General features: G+C 35.3%; 1 protein-coding gene across 1 annotated transcript; it reads right to left on the bottom strand.

Moving 5' to 3' along the window:
- Nucleotides 1-10,033: 10,033 nt before the first annotated feature.
- On the bottom strand, nucleotides 10,034-18,651 carry LOC131845173 (nucleolar protein 58). The gene is made up of 5 exons (XM_059194208.1): nucleotides 18,488-18,651; nucleotides 16,363-16,439; nucleotides 14,719-15,867; nucleotides 12,226-12,352; nucleotides 10,034-11,591 (listed from the first exon to the last, which is right to left on the bottom strand). The coding sequence occupies exons 1-5, from the start codon at nucleotides 18,530-18,532 to the stop codon at nucleotides 11,343-11,345; spliced, it is 1,647 nt and encodes a 548-aa protein (XP_059050191.1). The 5' UTR covers nucleotides 18,533-18,651; the 3' UTR covers nucleotides 10,034-11,342.
- Between the last annotated feature and the right edge of the window lie 2,191 nt (nucleotides 18,652-20,842).

Genomic DNA, 20,842 nt, shown 5'->3' with positions numbered 1-20,842 from the left:
TCACAGTTTTCGTTCCCATACTCCTCAGAAACGACTTGACCGATTCTCATGAAATTTTGTGAGCGTATTGAGTAGGTCTGAGAATCGGCCAACATCTATTTTTCATCCCCCTAAATGTTAGGGGTAGTCCACACCTATTTTTTTTTATTTTAAGGCAAAACAACGTTTGCCGGGACAGCCAGTAATATTATAAATGTGAAAGTAGGCATGTCTGTTACGCTTTCACGCAAAAACTACTAAACCGATCATCATGAAATTTTGTACACATGTTCTTGGAGGTATCACAATGAACATAGGACATTTTTGATTAAATAATAGCCATTTTTTTTTATAAAAAACAAAAATAATAAAAGCATTATGTTGATGCTACTTCAACGCCATCAAGCAGTCAGTAATGAAGTTTTCTATTATAATGATATTCGAAAATTATTTAATGGATTCAATGCGAGCGAAGCCGCGGGTAACTGCTAGTCTATCTATTTATATATAACTCAAAGGTGACTTACTGCCATAGTGATTTATCAATGCACAGCCTATACCACTGGACGGATCGGGCTGAAATTTGGCATGCAGGTAGATGTTATGACTTGGCCATCCGCTAAGAAAGGATTTTCATTAATTTAAACTTTCATCCCCTTGGGGGTACCAAGGGGATAAAATAGGGGATGAAAGTTTGTATGAAACTTTGTCAATTTTAAACCGACCGGGCTGAGACTTTGCATGTATAAAGCTACTATAACGTAGGCATCCCCTAAGAAAGGATTTTGATAAATTCCACTCATAAGGGGAAAAACTAGTAGACTCTAAATGTGAAATGGTAATATTATTGTAGTCGGTGTGTTAACTAACTGGCTGTGGATGTGCGCGTCGCTGTCAGTGCGTCACTTAACAACGCAACGTTTGTGCTCTATTCATTTTAATTAATCAAAGGGACTCACTTAAGGTTTATTGCCGGAACGGGAGCAGACCCCTCATTACGCGTCTGATATAATTTCATTACGAGTAAAGATTTCGTTATTAATCGAGTACAAATTAGACGTTGATTAAAAGCAGCCCGATGACAGCGCGAGCCATTCGTTACATCCTATTTATCAATTATCTCATTACATCATTATAGGAAAATCACGATGAAATGTAAAAAAAAATTACCATGTTAGGTACTTTAATTTTTTTTAGTTTAATTACATTGACGGGAGTCTAAAGAAGTGTATTTAGTGTTTTCGACTTATTATAAATGATTCTTTTTTTATACAACTGTGACAAATAAACATACAGCCCATTTGATAGTAAATGATAATCGTAGCTTCAAACATCAGTGTAGTCAGGCGCTCCATACTGTCCCAAGAGCCAGTTCCAAAATAAACAGACTTGTGTTATCTAAGTTACTAAGTTACTCCTTATTACATCAGCTACCTGCCAATAAAAGTCCCGTCAAAATCGGTTCAGCCATTTCAGAGATTAGCCGGAACAAACAGACAAAAATAGTAAAAAATATTATTTTTGTGTATGTGCCGTACTTATATTCATATGCATGTAGTAAAAACGGTTATTTCAATATTACAAACAGACACTCCAATTTTATTTATATGTATAGATGTGTGTATATATGTAATTTCCGTCAGTTCATCGCGTAGTGGAAGCCATTTCTTTTATTTCCGCCCTGCGCCTGACAATAAATCAATTTAGTTACACAACGTGGCCATGGTGCGTTAAATCCCATTATATACAGCACTAGCTACTCGCCCCGGCTTCGCACGGGTGTACATGTACAATACATATAAAAATTCTTCTTCGTCGTCTAATCGTTCTATCTATTAAAAAAAACCGCTTCAAAATCCGTTACGTAGTTTAAAGATTTAAGCATACATAGGGACAGACAGCGACTGCAACTTTGTTTTATACTATGTAATGATAATGATATCGATTGGTGTGGTAAAATATTTATGATCAAACTTATTTTTGTTCTAAATAACGTACAGTTAAATTGATCGTAATATGTGTGTGGGGCATGGCCGCTGCAGGGAGTATACCATATCTTCTTATATATAAAATTCTCGTGTCACAATTTTCGTTCCCATACTCCTCCGAAACGGCTTGACCGATTCTCATGAAAATTTGTGAGCGTATTGAGTAGATCTGGAAATCGGCATCTATTTTTCTTCCCCCTAAATGTTAGGGGTAGTCCACCCCTAAATTTTATTTTTTTATAATTTAGACAAAATTTTTAGTTTCTATTTTTTTATGATACAACATACAAAAATATATACAATCCTAAATTTTCACCCTTCTATCATTAACCCCTATTTTTTTCTAGCGTTATTAATTTATATGGCAAAACAACGTTTGCCGGGACAGCTAGTATATATATATATATATATGTGAACTGAGATATTCTTGAAATTATAAATGGCATGGTATATGTTAGCCGTATTTGCGAGAGCCGAGTTGTAACATAAAATATTTGTGACACCCCCACTGCATTAAGTTAATGTCTGCGTAGGGGTTACACAAATTATATATTGCTACATATTATGATATTTATATATGAAAGTAATCCATTAAAAATACTAACTTATATTAATATAAACTTAATATAAAATTGAAACTAAAAACATTAAAAATATAATATAATCCTTACTTAATATTATAAAAGCGATAGTAACGCTGTCTGTCTCGCTTTCGCGTCAAAACTACTGAACCGATTTAAATGAAATTTGATACACAGATTATCTAGACTCTGAGAAAGGACATAGGCTACTTTTTAATGTGTAAAAAGAGTTGAAAGGGGGGACTAAAGGTTGTATGGAAGAGTCGTCATTTTTGAAGCTAGAAGCTTGAAACTTGTTTATGAGGCTGTTGATTAAATATAAATAAATATGACATTCAAAGTTTGTCAAAAAATATCCTTAAGAGTGTAAAATAAAATAGAGGATGAAAGTATTTACGTAAATTCGTCATTTATGAAGCTAGAAGCTTGAAACTTATTTTTGAGGCTGTTGATTAAATATAAATAAATATGACATTCAGAGTGTAAATTTTTTACCCTTAAGGAGATAAAATAAAATAGGGGATGAAAGTTTTTATGTAATTCATCATCGAGTTGGTCCAATCTGCGGTCGGACTTGTTTGTACGGATTGTTGATATTTCGTTTTGTACACATATTTTACAACTTAAGAGTCATTTACAGCTACCTTCCTACGTTTACATGTATGCTCTTCCAAAGAAAATTTTACTAAAAGTTCATTTATTAGTAAATACTAGCTGTACACACAATTCGTCCGCGTGGAATTTAACTTTATTTTTCTAAATTTAAAAAAAAGTCTCGTCGAAATCTGTCTAGTCATTTCAGAGATTAGCCGGAACAAACATACAACCATAAAAATTAAAAAAAAGTGTTATTTTGTATGTACCGTACCGTACCATGTTTATATTCATATGCATGCAGTAAAAACGGTTATTTCAATATTACAAACAGACACTCCAATTTCATTTATATATATAGATAATAGTTAGTTTCTTTATCTACCACAAGTAACTACACACTAAAACCAATAAATACTTCTTTTCTTTGTTAGCTGTTGTAAGTAAAACTATCATAAAACGAGATCTCCTTTGTTTCAGTGGCCGTGCAGTGGGGAGGGCTTACAAACTAAACGGTTTAATCCTGAAGTCTTTGTTGGGAGCTCCTCGCTGATGGCCGCCTCGCGACTTAATACGGTTTACAAGTAAACACGATACAACCTAGAACTCATGTTTTAGCACTTGTTGTCGGCAGAATTAGGAGGTTAGGGTCCAAGTAGCGCTCGAGAAGTCGGAGGTCCTCTGTTTCCATGGGCCCCAACGAGCGCCGCCACCAGGACCCCATATCGTGGTCAACGGTCATAGACTTCGAGGTCGAGCTCCATATTTGGTATTTAGGGCTTGACTTTAAGAATACCACCACTGTAAGACCTATATTTACTACTGTCTATATAATTTAAGTAGGCCCTGTAATTTGGGTACTAGACGATTAATACAAATACATAATATACATACAGACAGACCAGACCGATACAAACAACCATACTCACGAAGACAAATGTTTGTACCGTATAAGGAATCGAACCTGGGACCATCGGAATAAGACGGTGTGCTAAACCACTAGATCACCGAAGCCGTTATTTATGGTAGTACGGATTAGCACATAATAAAATAATAATAATAATCTCAGGACAATTCACACTGCACCATCTAGACCTAGACACAAGTTAAGCTAGCTAAAGCTCGTGTTATGGGTACTAGATAACTGATACAATTTGCCTTATTTTAAGTAACTTTCCTCAACTAGGTGTCCTGATGTGGACTGATGATCTTATTGCTAGCAATTTACCATGTCAGGTTGACCTCCACGCGGTTCCCCCTGGAAACCATCGTGATAAATTCTTGGTGAACTTGTCACGATGGGCTAACTGACCTGACCTCATGCTCATCTTATCATCCTCCATTGGTGCCCCGCCAGCGTAAACCGTTAGCGCAGGCGGATGCACCATTCCATTATCATCCATAAAAAAAACTAAGTGTCGATTATTACGGGGAATGAATTGATAACTTCAGTCAGCCGTATATACCCCGTGGACCTCGAGTCCTCACTCCCGTCACAATAACAATATTGTCCAACGTTTCAGATTACAAACTAATACGCTTACTCAAAATCCCTTACGACACGAACACTGTCCCTTATCGATCAAATCTTAAAGTTGTTGCGACTAGTTTTGAACGAGGCCAAATATTGCGACTAACAGTTGTCGTCCGACAAAGTCGCAACATGTTTGTTAAGTATCGGGTCGTGTACTCAGTGAAGTCGAGAAACATCTGTCGTTGGAAGGAAGCGACACGGCGAACATGCCACAGGCTGTTCATTGAACAGTAGATCAAAATATTTTGGTGACAACAATAGTTATATTTCTTCGCTATTTCGGTATACTATTGTGATATAGTGATGCAAATTTTAGTAATAATGCAAAATTTACTAATATATACGATGAATCTCGGTACAACTGCAAACGTTATTAAATATTTACAAAAAAATCATATGAAGAGACTGAAAGTCTTCTGAAAACAGAACAATAAACATAAAAATATATACGAGTGTTAAAATATAATTCATTCAACAGCAATCATACGCTGTATTTACACAATGATAATCGTATATAGTACTTTGTTGTCTAGTCTGATTTTTTCTAATTCTACTCAAAAGTTGTAGACTGTCTGATTACCCATGAGCCGAGTGCGGCGGCGGAATTCTGTAGCACAGGTTCCGTTCCATTCTCTTATATTGTTACATTTACAGAATGTTCATTGTTAAAACAATTTTGTGAATACTTATAATGGAATGGAATAAATAAATTTTATTATTATTACTAGCTTTTGCCCGCTGCTTCGCTCGCTTTATCCCCTTAGGGGTGGAATTTATCAAAATCCTTTCTTAGGGGAAGTCATAGTAGCATGCAAAGTCTCAGCCCGGTCGGTTTAAAATTGACAAAGTTTCATATAAACTTGCATCCCCTATTTTATCCCCTTGGGGGTAGAATTAATCAAAATCCTTTCTTAGCGGATGCCTACGTCATAACATCTACCTGCATGCCAAATTTCAGCTCGATCCGTCCAGTGGTTTGGGCTGTGCGTTGATAGATCACTATGTCAGTCACCTTTGAGTTATATATAATTAGATTTCGGCTTTTATTTAATTTAATTGACATACTGTGTGTAGCTACACTGTGTGTTCAAACTCAATCACGTGTAATGAGACAATGCCAGGAGGAATAGTGATCCGTGTGTACGATTGTCGACCCCCACCCCCACCCCCCTACACCCCCCGCCACGGGACAACTTTTATTAGTTGTGACGTGGATGGTATCGCGGTTGTAGTGAACTGCCGTGTAAGTTACGTTCAAACTTCAATATTTTATAAGTACCTACTTATGTCCTAGTAATGTTTTACAGTAACCATCTTGTTTGTGTTGCGAAGTTCTTATGTAGTTAGATGTTTGATTGAAATGTTTATTGAAGAATAGAATAGAAAATCATTTATTCAATTAAACTTTTGAATAGTCATTACATTTTTTTAATCGGAAAGCTGTCTCATCACAAGAAGAACGAGTAAGAAACTTGCGTGTTGCTCTTTTAAATAATTTTATTCTTACTTTACATTTTTAAGTTTAAGTGTGTGAATACAAACCACCAATTAGCACTAATTCAATTAAATACTCAAATAGAAAAAATATTGAATATATAACCAACTGGTAAAAGAATTAATAAGAGGAAATCAGTCATAGTGATTAGAGCAGACCAGTCCCTACAAGCAGCACCCGTTCACGAGTATGACGGATGAGCCAGCCATCATTGCGCCAGTTTGACCAGTTGTGTATTAAATATTTTTTCTATTTGATTAATTAATTGAATTAGTGCTAATCGGTAGTTTGTATTCACACACTTAAACTTAAATTGTAAGTAAGAATAAAATTATATTAAAGAAGATTATGAAGAAAGAGGATTTTTTTAGGTGATTACGGAACGGTGCACCCGCCTGCGCTAACGGTATACGCTGCCGGGGCACCAGTGGAGGATAGGATGAACATGAGGTATAAGAAGAATTTATCAGATGTCAGTCAGCCCATCGATATTGTTAGCAAATTCGTCAGTCCACAAATTTATCAAAATGATTTCACCAAGATTTATCAAGACGGTTTCCAGGGGGTGGGGAACCGTGTGGAGGTCGACCTGACATGGTACATTGCTAGCAATGGGGTTATCAATACACATTACTTACAATCCCCTTGCCCTCAACGTACGTCGGTTGTAAGCATTGTATTCTAGTGATTTCTACCTCCACTTTAGACCTGTAAGTAATAATTTACTTTTCTTACCTTCGTGCCCCCTAGGCAAAGGGGATTGTTAGTAATGTGGACTGACGATATCTCATTGCTAACAATATAGGTACCATGTCAGGTTGACCTCCACGCGGTTCCCCCTGGAAACCATCGTGATAACTGACCTGACCTCATGCTCATCTTATCATCCTCCACTGGTGCCCCGCCAGCGTAAACCGTTAGCGCAGGCGGGTGCACCATTCCATTACCATCCATATAAAAAAACCTTCGTGTGAGGGGGAAAGTAATAATTTACTTTTTTAATAGACAGAATTTTTTTATATAATAATTCATTTTTTAGTGATTCATCTTGTATCATCATCAAAAAAAATTTATCCAAGTATTTATATCAACTGACATACATTTTTTTTGTAAATAAATACATATTATACATAGAACACACCCAGATCGATACAAACAATCATACTCATGAATACAAATGTTTGCACCGTGCGAGGAATCGAACCCACGACCATCGGATAGTAAAGCGGTGTGCTAAACCACTAGACCACCGAGGCTGTCAAAATAAATAATATATTATGTAGCGACACCTCATCACAACATATATAACGCTACAGTGATGAGGACTGACTTTACTGTAATATCTATAACTTGCATCAGAATATCACTTTATTTATATTTTTATTGAAATTTATATATTAAAACTAGCTGAGCAAATGTTGTTTTGCCATATAAAATAAAATCGCTATTAAAAAATAGGGGTTGATGCTAGAAGGGTGAAAATTTATTTTTTAATGACATAATAAAAGAATATAAATAAAAAATAAATGTTAGGGGTGGACAACCCTTATCACTTAGGGGTATGAAAAATAGATAGTAGCCGATTCTCAGTCCTACTGAATATGCATATAAAATTTCATAAAAATCGGTCAAGCCGTTTCAGAGGAGTATGGTAAGTAACATTGTGACACGAGAATCTAAATATATATAACTCAAAGATGACTGACATAGTGATCTATCAACGCACAGCCCAAACCACTGGACGGATCGAGCTGAAATTTGGCATGCAGGTAGATGTTATGACGTAGGCATCCGCTAAGAAAGGATTTTGATTAATTCTACCCCCAAGGGGATGAAAGTTTGTACGAAACTTTGTCAATTTTAAACCGATCGGGCTGAGACTGCATGCGTAAAGCTACTATGACGTCGGAATCATAAGAAAGGATTATTATAAATTCCACCCCTAAGGGGATAAATTAATGCGAGCGAAGCCGCTGGCAAAAGTTAGTTTTACATATAAGATTATATAATAACCGCGGGCACCGCTATTATAAACCTTGCTGGTGACATAATAAATTAAAATAAAAAAAAAGATGCATTACTTAAAATATTTTTTTAATATTCCTCTTATATGAACATTCATAACGATTTATAACCTATAGTTACATATAAAACGACACGCGCCCAAGTAACTTTCACAATACGCTTATACTAGTATATTTGTTTTTAATTTTGCATCTTTATTTTGACGCAAGTAAACAATATTTTCTACATGTCACATGTACATAAACAGATTTTATACTTGTACATAATATCTTAGGCGAAAATCATAACGACAGACTTAATATCTTAAAAAATGGCTTATTATAGGGGGCGTCCTTAAATTACGTGAGATGTTTAAGGGGGTGAGCCCCCCCCCCCTCAACCCCCCGGTCGGCCGGCAAATATCACGCAATTTTTTTTCTGATTGAAACGAAAAAAATACTGTTTGGTTCATTTAATCCAGATTGTGCATGCTTATTACACTTATAACTCTCAGCAATATTGATTGCTAGTTTTAACTAGTCGTAAATAACAGTACGAAGCAATTTTTTTTCTTTTTACAACAACAATCCAACGCGTTTACGTAAGAAATCGACATTTTGAAAAATCTCACGTGTGATTGGGGAATGGGCGGGGGTTGAATAAAATGTCACGACATCTCACTAGGGGGGGAGCGAGGGACAGAAAATTAAAAAAAAAACACCTCACGTAATTTATGTACTCTCCCTTACCTATGTATTGTATTACTGTCATATATAAAAATACAGTGGACCCCCGGTTATCCGACTTACGTTTTGCAGGGCAGTGTCGGACGATCTAATTTGTCGGATTATAGAGTACTACCTAAGGGTCCCCTAAGGTCCATAATTTTTTACAAAAGAGTACCTTGTAATGCGACAAATTAAAGATCCTTGTAATCCGACAAATCATTTTGCAAAGATCCTATGTTATAATATATGTATGTTTATATATGTATGTATGTATATGCACTCTGAAGTACAAATCATACTGATACTGATACATTATGTATGTGAACTACTAAAAGAGTCGTTACGATTTAGACGGTCTAGAATATCACATTGTTCTTTAACTGTCAGTGTTTTGTGCTTTCTCTTCAGAGCTGATACGTAATACAATAAATAAACAGTAAACAATGAACATGCTATACTGCACGGCTATCTTCATCACATATAAGTAGTGAAATTCAAACTAATCATTCATAATCATCAAAACAATACCCTACGCGTCGAGTACAACAATGATGATGCACAGGTTCAAATTTCTTAAGTCATGTATTAGCGAAGATTTTCAAAAAAATATTCAAAAATAAATAATAGACAATGTCGGATTACAAGGGGTCCAGTGTATATGAATACTGGTCGTGCGCGTAAGATTTGATTCATTACAAAAATTACTACTAATTTGATGCCCCAGAGGCAATTCAAAATACCACTAGCGCCATCTGTGCTGGCGTATTGTTAACACTTTCTACTTTGAATTTCCTTGCGGGAATAGTTCAATGCGTGAACTAATGAAGCGTTACTGTCGGAGCTGTGACTGGTTCCCGCCTCTCTTCAAAATATGGCAAATTAACTTGCACCTTGCGTGCAAGAGAAAAGAAACTGACGCATATTTGCATTGTAAATTAATATTCCTTCGTGATATACTGAAAATAGACCCTAAAAAGCTGTATTTAGCCTAGTGTCCGCGTGAGCTGGAGTTGTGGATAATTACGTCAAGCTCTGGTGATTTGAACTCAAACAATTGTTGCTGGAGGCTCGTGACCCGGCACCTGTACAGCGTGTGAAGTGCCCCCGAGACATGATCAAGATCAGTGGTGTTTTGCATTACGTTTTTCAGTGGCCTTTGGTTCTATTGAAGAACCTTTGAGGAGTATAATTAGTAGGTATATCCATGAGTCATCCGCGTACCTAATTGCTAGGTACATATGAAGTGAAACCCAAATGTTATTTACACGCCTCTCCAAATACTGAAATACACTATACATATAGTGTGCACCAAAATGAATATGTAGTGTACCAATTGATACAAGTGAATTTATCCCTGAAAGAGATTCCGATCAGTTATTTATAATCTGCGAGGAACCTGTTGCGACAGGCAGGTGGGATTAAAAGAGTTCAAACTGAAGCCTCGTAACGTCCTCATTATCTGCTAATATCCAATCTTAATACAACACGAATAAAGTCGCAGGCAGAAGTTAGTCATAGAACAATGTACTCTATTGTGTATGCATTAAAGTTTATATACCATTTTTAATTTATACTAGCTGTACCCGCGATGCCGTGGAATTAACTTTATTTTTCTAAAATAACAGTAGCCAAGTTACTCCTTATTACATCAGCTACCTGCCAAAAAAAAGCCCCGTCAAAATCGATCCAGCCATTTCAGAGATTACCCAAAACAGATAGACAGACTGACAAAACTGTTATTTTGGTTTATGTACCGTATTTATATACATATGCATGTAGTAAAAAACGGTCATTTCAATGTTACAAACAGACACTGCAATTTCATGTATATGTATAGATAGAACTTTCCAGATAATTTTCGCATTTAATATTTTGGATCTCTTACAAAGCACTGTCAATATTACACAATAATGCAGATATTGATACTCTCTTTTTATAGCACAGGGGACAAACGAGCTTGCGGCTCACCGGCAACGCCAGGGGAATTGCAAAAGCATTGCAGAAATTTTAAGAAGGAATAAACCGTTTTCTAGAAAGTTCCAATATTGTATCGATTCGGAAATACCCATCAAACGTCTTTTGAAAAACAACAGATATTCGTGAAGCAGGAATGTTAGGGAGCTCCATAACTGTAACCGAATCCGAAATAAGTTTCGGATATCGGATAGGAGCGGAGCTTAATTAAGACACGTTATGTAACAATTTTATTAGTTATTAGTATTTTGCTTTTGAAATTCCTTAAAAAATAAATATCCGTAACCGAAATTAACGGATAATCCGAAATAATTTCATATCTGTATCCGGTATAATAATCATTCCTATATCCGAAACCTATCCGTATCCGAAATTTCATATCGATAACATCCCTGCCGTGAAGTTACCAGATTTCATTATGAACAATCTTAACAAATAACAACTCCCACATGAGGTATGAGAACTTTATTCCTCTTCTACTTGCGACTGCCGTTTTTTCTTCTTTTTCTTCTCACTTTTGGGTGTCTCGACGTGTGCGGACGTGTCCACCTCAGCTATAGTCTGGTCTGCTTCTGCAGCCTCCCCCCCGGACTGTGAGCGTTTCTTCTTCTTCTTTTTCTTCTTCTCTGAAGTCGGCGCAACTCCATCTACGTCGTCTGCGCCGTCCTCTTCGACGTTTGTTTCAGATTTTTTCTCTTTCTTGGGTGTGGTGCCCTGTTTTAAAGGAATATAGTTAAACATTCAATTTTAATAATAATATGTTAGTAGAAACAACACATAAAAATGATATATTAAAACTAGCTGTTCCCATGCCTTCTTCCGTGTGGATTTTTTTTTTCTAAATTACAAGTAGCCTAAGTTACTCCTTATTACATCAGCTAACTGCCAATAAAAGTCCCGTCAAAATCGGTCCAGCTATTTCAGAGATTAGCCGGAACAAACAAACAGACAGACAGTCAAAAATTGTTAAAAATATTATTTTGGTATATGTACCGTATTTATATTATTATTAGTAAAATTTCAATATTACAAACAGACACTCCAATTTTATTTATGTATGTATACATTTATATTTTGGGTTATTCACACGTTTCGACTTGAATAATGTAAACTTACAAGAATTATTTAAAAGAGCAACACACAAGTTTCTTGCTCGTTCTTTTTATGATAAGACAGCTTTCCGAATGAGCGGTAGATTAAAAAAAATGTTATGACTATTCAAAATTGCTTAAATTGAGTTTATTTGAATAAAGGATATTCTATTCTATAAGTCCTTCCTTTGGTTTGGAGTGCCATCTGCTCTCGCTCCACATCGTCCTAAAAACCTCATAAAAATATTAATAATTACATTATTAACACCATCCTCCAACTTGATCTTCTTGGCGGCGCCCTGCTCCTCCTCTGGTGAGTGCTCCCTCTTGAAGGACTTCTTCTCGATGGTGTTGTCCTGGTCCACCGGGTAGTGGAACACGTCACTGTTCACAAACATACATAATAAATCAAATATAATTTATTCATTTTAATCGCGTTTACGAACGTCTAGTTTTTTGTAGACTTATTTTAGACATATAATTAATTAATTAAAATTATGATATGTAATAAAACTCAACACAATGTAAATTGTTATGAATAAATGAAATGAAATGGAAATTAAAATTCTATTAATATTTTTCCCTCACATCCAGTTCAGTATACATACATATACAATTGAAATGAAATGGCAAGAAACTCAAATTCTTTTTTTTTAAATCCACTTTATTTGCAATGTATATTTATATAGGTGTCTATGTCTAAAATTAAATGAAAATCTCGTGCATGAACAACTATTGCCAGCACGTTTGTTACTTAAGTATTCGCTTAGTGAGCAATAGACTTTGCGCAATACTTCAATTAGATACTTATAGTATTTATGTAATAGCTGTTCCCGCGACTTCGTCCGCGTGAAATTTAATTTATTTTTCTAAAATTAAAGGATTTTTCTAAAATAAAAGTAGCCTAAGTTACTCCTTATTACATCGGATACCTGCCAAAAAAAAAGTCCCGTCAAAATTGGTCCAGCCATTTCAGAGATTAGCCTGAACAAACAGACAGACAGACAAGACAAAATTGTAAAAAATATTATTTTGGTGTATATACCGCATTTACATGTAGTAAAAAACGGTTATTTCAATATTACAAACAGACACTTCAATAATTTTATTTATATGTATAGATGTATATATAAAGATAAGATACAGATTCATTTTAAAAATAAATGAAAAAATACTCTGTATTATGTAAACATGTGCAACATTTATTTAAAAAGAATACGAGCTGAGTTTCTAGTCAGTTCTTCTCATCTCGAAATCATTCCGAACTGATAGTAGATTTGATATATCATGAGAATCTGTTATAAACCTATATGAATAAAGATATTTTGAATTTGAATTTAGATAGATGCAGTATAGTATATGGAAAAGAGAAGGAAGTATATATCGTTTCTAGCACACACTGCTGTCGTTATGCGTCCATTAAGCTGTGTGTGAGACGATAATTAGCAAGACAAATAACATATTGGCGACAACACAACTTCAAGGGTAATTTATAATAGTACAATTTTAACTAGTGTAGAACCTAGTAACTTAATTTTTTTTATGGATGATAATCGTATGGTGCACCCGCCTGCGCTAACGGTTTACACTGGCGAGGCACCAGTGGAGGATAAGACGAACAAGAGGTCAGGTCAGTTAGGCCATCGTGACATATTTACCAGAAATTTATCACGGTGGTTTCCAGGGGAAACCGCGTGGAGGTCAACCTGACATGGTACATTGCTAGTAATGGGGTCATGAGTCCACATTACTAACAATCCCCCTCGACGTGTCCGAGTATGAGTACTCAACACACTTAACTGCGTTATACTACTTCAAAAGTAAATTCGTTGTAACTCACTAAATATTCCAGTAGGAATATGATGTATGATTGTGCTTATTAAAAATGGTTATCTTGTGAACAGATATATTTATTTATTCTTCTAGTCTGCGTTCCGAATGAGAGGTAGAATCTAAACTTGACTATTCAAAAGTGTTTGTATTAAGTTTATTGGAATAAAGATTATTTCTATATATATTTCTGACACAAAATTAATACGTGAAGCAAAAACTTGTTTAGGAAGGCATTGTTAGCCTGCCTTCCTAGTAACTTAGTAGGTAACCTAGTAGTTAGTTAACTAGTGTAGAATATAATTCTTAACTCGTTGACTACCACGACAATTTTCAGAATATTATTAAAAACTCTAATTCTAGTTCATAGTAATCATCAAATAGCATTAAAAATGTGTTTTTCAAAAAGTTCCAGGACAATAAAATATTCAGTTTATAAAAAAATATTTCTTGAGTTAGTCTAGAAGTAGAATTTTTTAATATTATACTTTTTGTTCGTTTTTTATTAATATTTCTGTTCAAGCAAGCCAACATTGCTTTTTGTCCTTTTGCCTGAACTTGTTTATCGATATTAATATTGATCTATCCAAAGTTTAGTCATAGCTAAATAAAAATGACAACTCAATACAGGGCTATATCACTAGTAGGCTAACTACTATAAAAGAACGCAATCTACGAGTTATTTCGTAGTTAACAGTCAACGTGTTAACCAAAACATGTATAAAATTAAACTCAAAATCATTAATTCACATAGGACCATCCGGCTTCTTTTGCACGTCTTATTTTTTATCACTGTCCCTACCACACAAAACAACTACATACATAGTATAGTCTATAGTGCTGTTCATGTATAAATGCGACGGTGACCACTTACCACCAGGTGGGTTACATAAAAAAATATTTAAAATTAATGCACTCACCTCTTACTGTGATATTTCTCGAACTTAGCCTTGGCCTTGCCAGTGCCACTGATCCTCCTCAAGTTCCCCTCCTCCAGCAACCTGAGCCTGTTCTCTAACCTCACTTTATGTTTAGCTCCGAGATCAAATGACACATCTTCGCCAAAAGCGTCCACTCTAGTGGCCAGGGCGGCTTTAGCTGCCAGCATACGGGACATCTTTCCTTTGTTCTTAGTACTACACTGTCCTACCAGCTGAGCGTGGTATATCAAACCGTATTTAGGCGTGTCCTTCTTTGTTTTCAAAGCACGGAACAATGCTTTCTCCGCACCGAATATCTGAACCGTGGAGGCTGGATGTTTTGCTAAATTCATTAACGACCCCGCATGAGCTATTAATCTAGCACCGATATGCTCCCCTATTAGAACAGTTAAATTTGGAGCCATAGCCATCATCCTGGCCTTCAAGTAGTCCGTCAAATGTGTTCTATAGTCATTTATTGAGATTATCTCATCACACAGATTTTGTATGTTCACTATATCATCATCAGAGATCTCTGTTCCCATTGAAATCTCGGCAGCCTCTTTGACTTTCTCTTCCAAATCTTCGGGAAGGATATCTGACAAGTCTGTGTTGGAAGCGTGGTCTCGAGTGCCGATTAGTTTGACGACCTTAACAAACAATGTGTTGTCGGTTATAATCTTGCCGAGCTCGGGGAAATGCCAGCCGTACCATTCCCGGCATCTCATTATGTAATTATTTAATTCTTTATCTAAATCATCTAGAAGACACTGCGCTTGGACTATCATTGTGTCTATTTTGTCTGGAGAGAACTTCAATTTGTATCTGGAGAGGGAGTGAGCTAGACCGAGGGCCATGGCAGTCATCTCCTTCTTTGGGAGTCCGGCCAGCAGGTTATCCATTTGTGATCTGATGCATCTCAACAATTCTTGAACATTACTATTGGATACACACTGTAAGTCAAACTTTTCCCTAATGGCACTCCCGAGTTTGGCATCCCCGACCAGTAGCTGCTCCTGTACCTCTTTGCTGACATACTTCTTGAGGGCTTTTTTCAATGGCTTGGATATTTTGCCCTCGATAGCTGCCGTGGTGGCTGCTAAAGCCTGTGTTGTGTCCTCAAACTTGACAAAGTTCTTTAACTTTACACTGAAATAATATTTTAAATATAATAATAATATGAATGTGGATGGATGTAAAGGGAGGGGACGCCCTAAGAAAAGATGGATGGATTGTGTGAAAGATGATATGAATAAAAGAAGAGTATGCTCAGATATGACGACCGATAGAGAGCAGTGGAAGAGAATGACATACTGCGCCGACCACAAATAATGGGATAAAGGCAAGGCAATGATGATAATAATATTATTAAATTGACGACTTTTTGAAGCTGGTAACACTTTAGCATCTTGAATTTTAGTGTCCTATGAAAAATATTTAAAAGTAACTTAAATAAATAAAAATTTATTTAAGTTACTTTTAAATATTTTTGATTTAAATTAAATAATTGAATTTTGCAAATTGTAAGGGCTCTATTTTATAACATTATATGTACGATATACTACTCCATAAAATATATTCGTTTATAATTATAATTATGTATTACATTGTAATTGTTAATAAAAATAAGAAAAAATATCTTACACAGAAGATGCTCCTTCAGGTGTGTTGAATTCTTGATACAAATCATCAATTTGTGATAATTTTGATTCATCCAGTAACTAAAACAATTATAATAGTTAATGTGAAAATCAGTCATTAATAAAGGGCATTTATTGTTATGGATATTATTGAGCAGTCCATTGGTAAAATGTATATAAAAATTAACTCAAAGGTGACTGACATAGTTATCTATCAACACACAGCCCAAACCACTCTGATCTTGAAATTTGACATGCATTTTATGTAGATGTTATGACGTAGGCATCCTTTGACAACTAACAAGAAATTTTTTTATATATATAAATACAGTCCATTGTTGAGTAAACTACATTAGGCGAGACACACTTGTTAGGCATCTAATACATTCTGTTCTTAAATATTGAACATAACATTTTATGTTGAAGACATTTCCATATACTGTATATCCCACACTTTGACAACTAACACTAGCATAATCTATATATATAAATAAAATTGGAGTGTCTGTTTGTAATATTTAAATAGCCGTTTTTTACTACATGCATATGAATATAAACACGGTACAGTACATAAATCAAAGTAACATTTTCTACAATTTTTGTTTGTCTGTCTGTTCGTTCCAGCTAATCTCTGAAACGACTGGACCCATTTTGACGGGACTTTTTTTGGCAGGTAGCTGATGTAATAAGGAGTAACTTTTAAATTGCATGCGGACGAAGTCGCATGTACAGCTAGTGAATGCATATAAATTTCATAAAAATCAATCAAGCCATTTGGGAGTATGGTAACTACCATTGTGACACGAGATTAATAATATTTATATGTAAAGTTGATATATCTCGGAACACAACTGACAAAAATTATACTAACTACAACTAACAGCGAACACACAGACAACAGTATGCTGTATGTATATATGTTAAAATTAATTATTAAAGCCATCCATGACTTCCACTGGGTCTTTCTTCAAATTTTACAGTAATATAGCTTATGCATCAGAATAACATATAGACTATAATTTAAAAAGATATGTTACTTGGGCGAAATATAATAATAAATGTCGAGTAGGCATGATATGGTAACAGTTGTATGGAGCAGCTTGTTAATTATAAAACTATATTTATATAGTCGTAGCTGTACCCGCAACTTGGAATTTAACTTTATTTTTATTAAAATAAAGTTAAAATCCTTTTTTAAAATTATATTTTCTAAAATAAAAGTAGCCTAAGTCACTCCTTATTATATCAGCTACCTGCCAAAAAAAAGACCCGTCAAAATTGGTCCAGCCATTTCAGAGATTAGCCAGAACAAACAGACAGACAGACAAACAAAAATTCTAAAAAATGATATTTCGGTGTATGTACAGTATTTATATTCATATGCATGTAGTAAAAAATGGTTATTTCAATATTACAAACAGACAAGACACTCCAATTTTATTTATATGTATAGATAATGAATGCTATTTACTTAGGTGCATATAAATTTGGGTAGTTATCCTAACTGGTAGTAGGGATATGTTCTTTGGAGATATAAAAAAGACAATATACTAGTAACACTATGGCCGGACTACTGCAAAGTTTAGCTATTATGTAGACATTCCTACACATTTTGTATATTAATTATTATTATAAGTCCTAACATTTACTATATTTACTGTTCTGGCTATATATAATATTAGTAAATATAAGTTACGTATGATGCTTGCCCACTGAGGGCAATCTTTACAAAGGTTTTAGATTTTTAACAAAATACTTTTGCTTAGTTTACAGCAATTAAAAAATAATTTAATAAATTCTACTGTGTGTTAAGATATTTGAGGATTATATCCTTTTTGCAAATAATCTAGATGTTTTATAAGTGCTAGTGCACTTATATTTATATTTACACATGCATTTTCTATCAAATTGATGTATAAAATTAACGTGGTATATGTTTGTGTTCAGTGATAATACTGTTAAATAAACGTTATAGAAATGTAAATGGATATATTCAGATCGTGCAAACGTAGTTTCTGAATCAAATATATGATCTATATGTTCGTATTGTCATTTAATACAGCATTTACTGAGAGAAATAAAATAAACCATTCGGCGTTGGAGGTTAGGATCAACACGTGTTGTCTTACCTTGAAAATAGCGTAACCTCCCGGGGTCTCGAATAAAATCAACATGTTTATGACAGTACACGCACTTGTTACACAAAAATTTTGTCGATATTAACTAATTTTACAATTTATTTAACAATAAACATAAGACGCTGTTCATAGCGGCGCGGTAAGACCTTCCGATCCAAGCGTCACTCTGACACTTGACACTTGTTGCCCGCTGACAGTAGAGTACCGCTTTCTGTATTGTTTTGCGGCTTTGGATACAAGATCGTAAAAAATATTCTTACACTAAATTTACTAAAAACATCAATATTGTTGTGAGTAATATACTTAACTACATTAATGGTTACTTATAGCATCTTATGTTTAGTTTACATTGCAATCTAAACTTTAACAATAATATAAAAAAAAACTAAAAAGATGTGTATTATCGAAGGTTATGTTATTTTTATTTTTTGTGGTTTTATATATATATAACTCAAAGGTGACTGACAGTAATCTATCAACGCACAGCTCAAACCACTGGACGGATCGAGCTGAAATTTGGCATGCAAGTAGATGTTATGACGTAGGCTAAGAAAGGATTTTGATTAATTCTACCCCCAAGGGGATGAAAGTTTGTAGGAAATTTTAAACCGATCGGGCTGAGACTGCATGCATAAAGCTACTATGATGTAGCCATCCCCTAAGAAAGGATTTTGATAAATTCCACCCCTAAGGGGATAAATTAACGCGAGCGAATCCGCGGGGAAAAGCTAGTATACTATAATTTTATTAAAATATAGAATCTATACAATACTAAATAAATTATAATAAATAATCTATGAATACGGAGACATAAACCTAGGATAAAAATTGCATGCGGGCGCTGAGGACCCTAGCCCCGGCCCTGGGTACAATTATGTTGGAGTTGAGCAACCATTGTTATTTAAATAAGTTATAACTTATTGCAATTATGTTAATATCTATGTGTATAATCGCAAATAGATAGATTAAGAAAACCTTTTTTATATTCACCGTACTTGAATGATGCTCGGACGATGGACCGTCATCAGATATCTACCCCTAGTCTAGACAATGGCCATTAGGTTCACCATTCTTTCAAAGCGCCAAGTAGCTTGCTACTAATGTAAGTACACCAAACTGGTCATTTGCTCAGTGAATAAAACCATTACTTAAGAACCAGGGGCGTATCTGCCGCCGTATCTGCAGTATCAATTACGGGGCCCCCGGCCATTGGGGCCCCAATAGCGTTGCAGACGTCCTGTATTTCCCGGGACGTCCCTCCGTCCTTCTCCGTATTTTAGGCTTAGTTTAAAATGTCCCGGGACTGACTCTGTCCCGTATTCGAATCGTGTTGCATTTTTTATTATTAAATTGATCTATCTACGCTAGACAGAAATAATAATTTAATAAAAAGCGAGTTGATGGCCGTTTTTAATTACGATTATAATTGTATTGATTTTTGTAAATATGTTAAAACCAATAAAAATATGTTAAAACTGACTCGATCCTCTGAAAAATATATATATAAAAAAAAAATTCACTATATAATTTTGTTTTTTATTTGTCCCGGGTAAAAAACTAAATTCCCGTACTGTTTTGCCTATTTAAGAGTTTGCCCCTTATAGGCTGAAAAAAATCTGGTAACACTAGCCCCCAACGTGGGGGGGAAAGGGGATTGTAAAGTAAAGTGTATTGATCCCATTGCTATCAATGTACAATGTCAGGTTGACCTCCACGTGGTTCCCCCTGGAAACCATCGTGATAAATTACTGGTGAATTTATCACGATGGGCTAACTGACCTGACCTCATGCTCATCTTATCATCCTCCACTGGTGCCCCGCCAGCGTAAACCGTTAGCGCAGGCGGGTGCATCATTCCATTATCATCCATAAAAAATAAAAAAAAAAGCCCCCAACGTGCGTAAATCAAAATAATTTAACTTATGATGCTGTGGTGAAAATCAAAAAAACGTCGCTCACATCACACACTTACGAGACCTGCCATCCAGAGCCTCGCAATCGGTTAGGCGAAAAAAAAAAGTCGTTCGCATCAAACTTTCACGATTTCTTTACCGTTTGTAAGGGCCCCCAAACAACTTCTTATACGGGGCCCCGCCAGGACGCGCTGCACTTCTGTTAAGAACATAAAAGCAGATACGGACGATGTTATTCGCTATTTCTGTGTGAATACAAATCGTGAATACAAGCTATGTAGGTAAGTAGTGATGCTTAACTAAATTGAGATTAAAACGAAATAAAAAGCAATTTGGATGGTGGTGCAATCTAATTAGGTATGCTGCGGCTTCCAACCCATCTGCATGCAAAATGCAACGCACGCTTCTCCGTGCGGAATTTGAACACCAACAT

The sequence above is a fragment of the Achroia grisella genome, unplaced genomic scaffold, assembly GCF_030625045.1.
Source record: "Achroia grisella isolate CSIRO2021 unplaced genomic scaffold, CSIRO_AGI_Agris_v1 utg4577, whole genome shotgun sequence".
In the NCBI taxonomy this organism is placed as follows: domain Eukaryota; kingdom Metazoa; phylum Arthropoda; class Insecta; order Lepidoptera; family Pyralidae; genus Achroia; species Achroia grisella.
This window is presented reverse-complemented; position numbering and strand designations above follow the sequence as displayed.

Coding starts and splice junctions, on each gene's coding strand:
- LOC131845173 (XM_059194208.1), bottom strand. CDS start 18,532: ATGTTGATTTTATTCGAGACCCCGGGAGGTTACGCTATTTTCAAG. Junction 16,440..18,487: donor GAGGTTACGCTATTTTCAAG/GTAAGACAACAC, acceptor TAATTGTTTTAG/TTACTGGATGAATCAAAATT. Junction 11,592..12,225: donor TGGAGGATGGTGTTAATAAT/GTAATTATTAAT, acceptor CCTTTAAAACAG/GGCACCACACCCAAGAAAGA.